This window comes from Cynoglossus semilaevis, chromosome 6 (genome assembly GCF_000523025.1).
Source record: "Cynoglossus semilaevis isolate Cse_v1.0 chromosome 6, Cse_v1.0, whole genome shotgun sequence".
In the NCBI taxonomy this organism is placed as follows: domain Eukaryota; kingdom Metazoa; phylum Chordata; class Actinopteri; order Pleuronectiformes; family Cynoglossidae; genus Cynoglossus; species Cynoglossus semilaevis.
Window position 1 is genome coordinate 5,763,323 of NC_024312.1, and position 2,476 is coordinate 5,765,798.

General features: G+C 41.5%; 1 protein-coding gene across 1 annotated transcript in view; it reads right to left on the reverse strand.

Annotated features, from left to right (window-relative positions):
- Positions 1-2,476, reverse strand: part of LOC103379855 (NT-3 growth factor receptor-like) — a 39,819-nt gene that overhangs the window by 6,858 nt on the left and 30,485 nt on the right. Inside the window, exons 6-7 of the mRNA XM_025056324.1 lie at positions 2,099-2,253; positions 685-884 (exon numbers count right to left, since the gene is read on the reverse strand). Coding sequence (XP_024912092.1) covers positions 685-884; positions 2,099-2,253 — 355 coding nt within the window. The remainder of the gene's footprint in view (positions 1-684; positions 885-2,098; positions 2,254-2,476) is intronic.

Sequence of the window (2,476 nt, forward strand, 5' to 3'; positions counted from 1 at the left end):
CATACAGTACCATACAGTACCATAGAGTACCATAGAGTACCATACAGTACCATACAGTACCATAGACTACCATAGAGTACCATACAGTACCATAGAGTACCATAGAGTTCCATAGAGTACCATACAGTACCATACACTACCGTACAGTACCATACAGTACTATACAGTACCATAGAGTACCATACACTAACAAAGAGTACCATACAGTACCATACATAGTACCATAGTACCATATAGTACCATATAGTACCACATATCGGGCAAGGCCGTTGATTAGGCACCGTGAAGTACTACCATATAGTACCATATAGTACCATATAGTACCATATAGTACCATATAGTACCATATAGTAGTACCCTTTAAATTCATGAAAATGAATGAATATTCTACCATTATTTTTGTTAGAGCCAAACTAAATATAAACACATTGATTACAATAACAAACAGTTGATCTGTCCATAATAATCATAATAATAGTAACAATAATACTGTGTAATGAACTGTGAAGTAATCCTATGTTACAGGACTCTGATTTCTACTCATTAGACACAGGCTGCTATGTAACGAACTGTGAATTAATTCTACGTTACAGGACTCTGATTTCTACTCATTAGACACAGGCTGTAGAACCGACTGTGGTCCACACCGTGTGGACTAGTTACAAAAAAGTACTGCGTTTATTAATGTCCTTTACAGCTGTTCAACCCATCCTGGTGAATAAGTGCGTGTTCACACCTAACCTCTTGTGCGTTGATGGAGTGCAGGCCGTTGACGGGCCAGTCCACCTCTGGTAATGGGGATCCAGAGCCATTGCAAATGGCCGTTACACGATCCCCCTCGATAACTGTGAGGTTGCTGTGGCTGACACTGATATCAGGCAGGTCTGAGAGAGAAGAGACATGAGAGAAGACGTGATGATGGACGGAGATTCCACGAGAACAGATCCCTGAGAAACTGGACCTGTGTGGAGACAATTCTTCACATATGATCGTCCTGCGTTTGAGTTTGGGTCATGTTCCCTAAATGGATCAACGTGGAGGACAACTACAATCATGCTAAGCTACCAGAGAGTTAGCTGTAAAGGGAATCAGATTGTACGACAGTAAATGTTGGTGAAAGTCTATGACTGTACGGCCTCATGGCAGAGGTCACCAACTACTGCATTTTCCGGACTATAAGTCGCACCTTTTTTTTTTCATCCTTGGTTTTGCGACTTATACTCAGGCAAAACCTATATACTAAAATATATAATTTCACATGTTTGTTATTTTCACACTGACAGCCACTAGAGGGCATGTGTACCAGTATCTGCTACTCCTGTACCACTAAACATTTCCATGTTTGTTAATTTAACACTGATGGACGCTAGAAAGCACTGGTGCGACTTATACTGTGGAGTGACTTATGTATGGGGTTTTTTTTGACACTCAAAAAAAGAAAATTAAAAATCACATTTTTGTCGAACAGGCTGTAAATACAGCCATAAATGTTAGGGATCAGTGAGAGTTATTTAAATCTCAGTCGATGGTTTTTTTTTCAGTTGTTTTAATAGTGGGGACCAAACAATATTTTCTCTTTGATTCTCTCAAAGTTGGACTCCAGTCACGGCCCAGATTGGACAGACCATATCCGGCCCACGGGCAGCCAGCTGTTAGTCATTGAGTTTTTGGAATTGAACAATTTTTTATGACTAGAAAATTAACTTTGGCAGAAAAACTCCACACTGAAGGCATTTTTAAACCTGCAGGAATTTCGAGAGATTTAAATGTTTATTTTTAGTAGCATGATTGACCGGGGGTCTTGACGGTGCCCATTTCTACCCAAGGAGTGCAGGACTTTTTCTAGCCTGACCCTCATTGGTCCAGAGGGCACATTTTATTGTTTGTATTCACGTCTCCAACACGGCTGATGCTTTCATTCTTCCAATTATTCAATCTTCAAACAGTCGTAAGGTGTTAAAATATTAGCCGTGCTTGGTTTTATTTTACGTTTGAGGAGAGGAAATATTGAGACGTGTACCAGGAGTCAACGCTCTCTGTCGGTGTGAGAGTGTGTAGGAGTGAGTGTCGGGCGCTAATTTTCACACTTGAAGCCTACCACAGCTGCTTATATTCATATCTTGCAGAAGTATCTTCCTGTAGCCGTCGGTACAGTACAACTGTTGGCTGCTAAGACCCGCCTCCCCTCTCTGTTGCCATAGCTGCAGCCAGCGAATCTCACAGCCGCAGGCGAACACCACCTCCTCTAAATGACTGGAGGAAGAAAAAAAAAGAAAGAGAGAGAGAGCGAGAGAGAGAGAGAGAGAGAGAGAGTATGAGGAACATCTTGTCTGTGACATTTTCAGAGGAACAAGGTATGATTGTCATGTCAAGTGTTGTCAGCTACAACACACAGACGTTAACTGAAGCCAGACCTTTGGGAAGCACAAAGCTGATCCAGATTGAGCCAAACTGCTGATTGATAAGAGGAGAACGG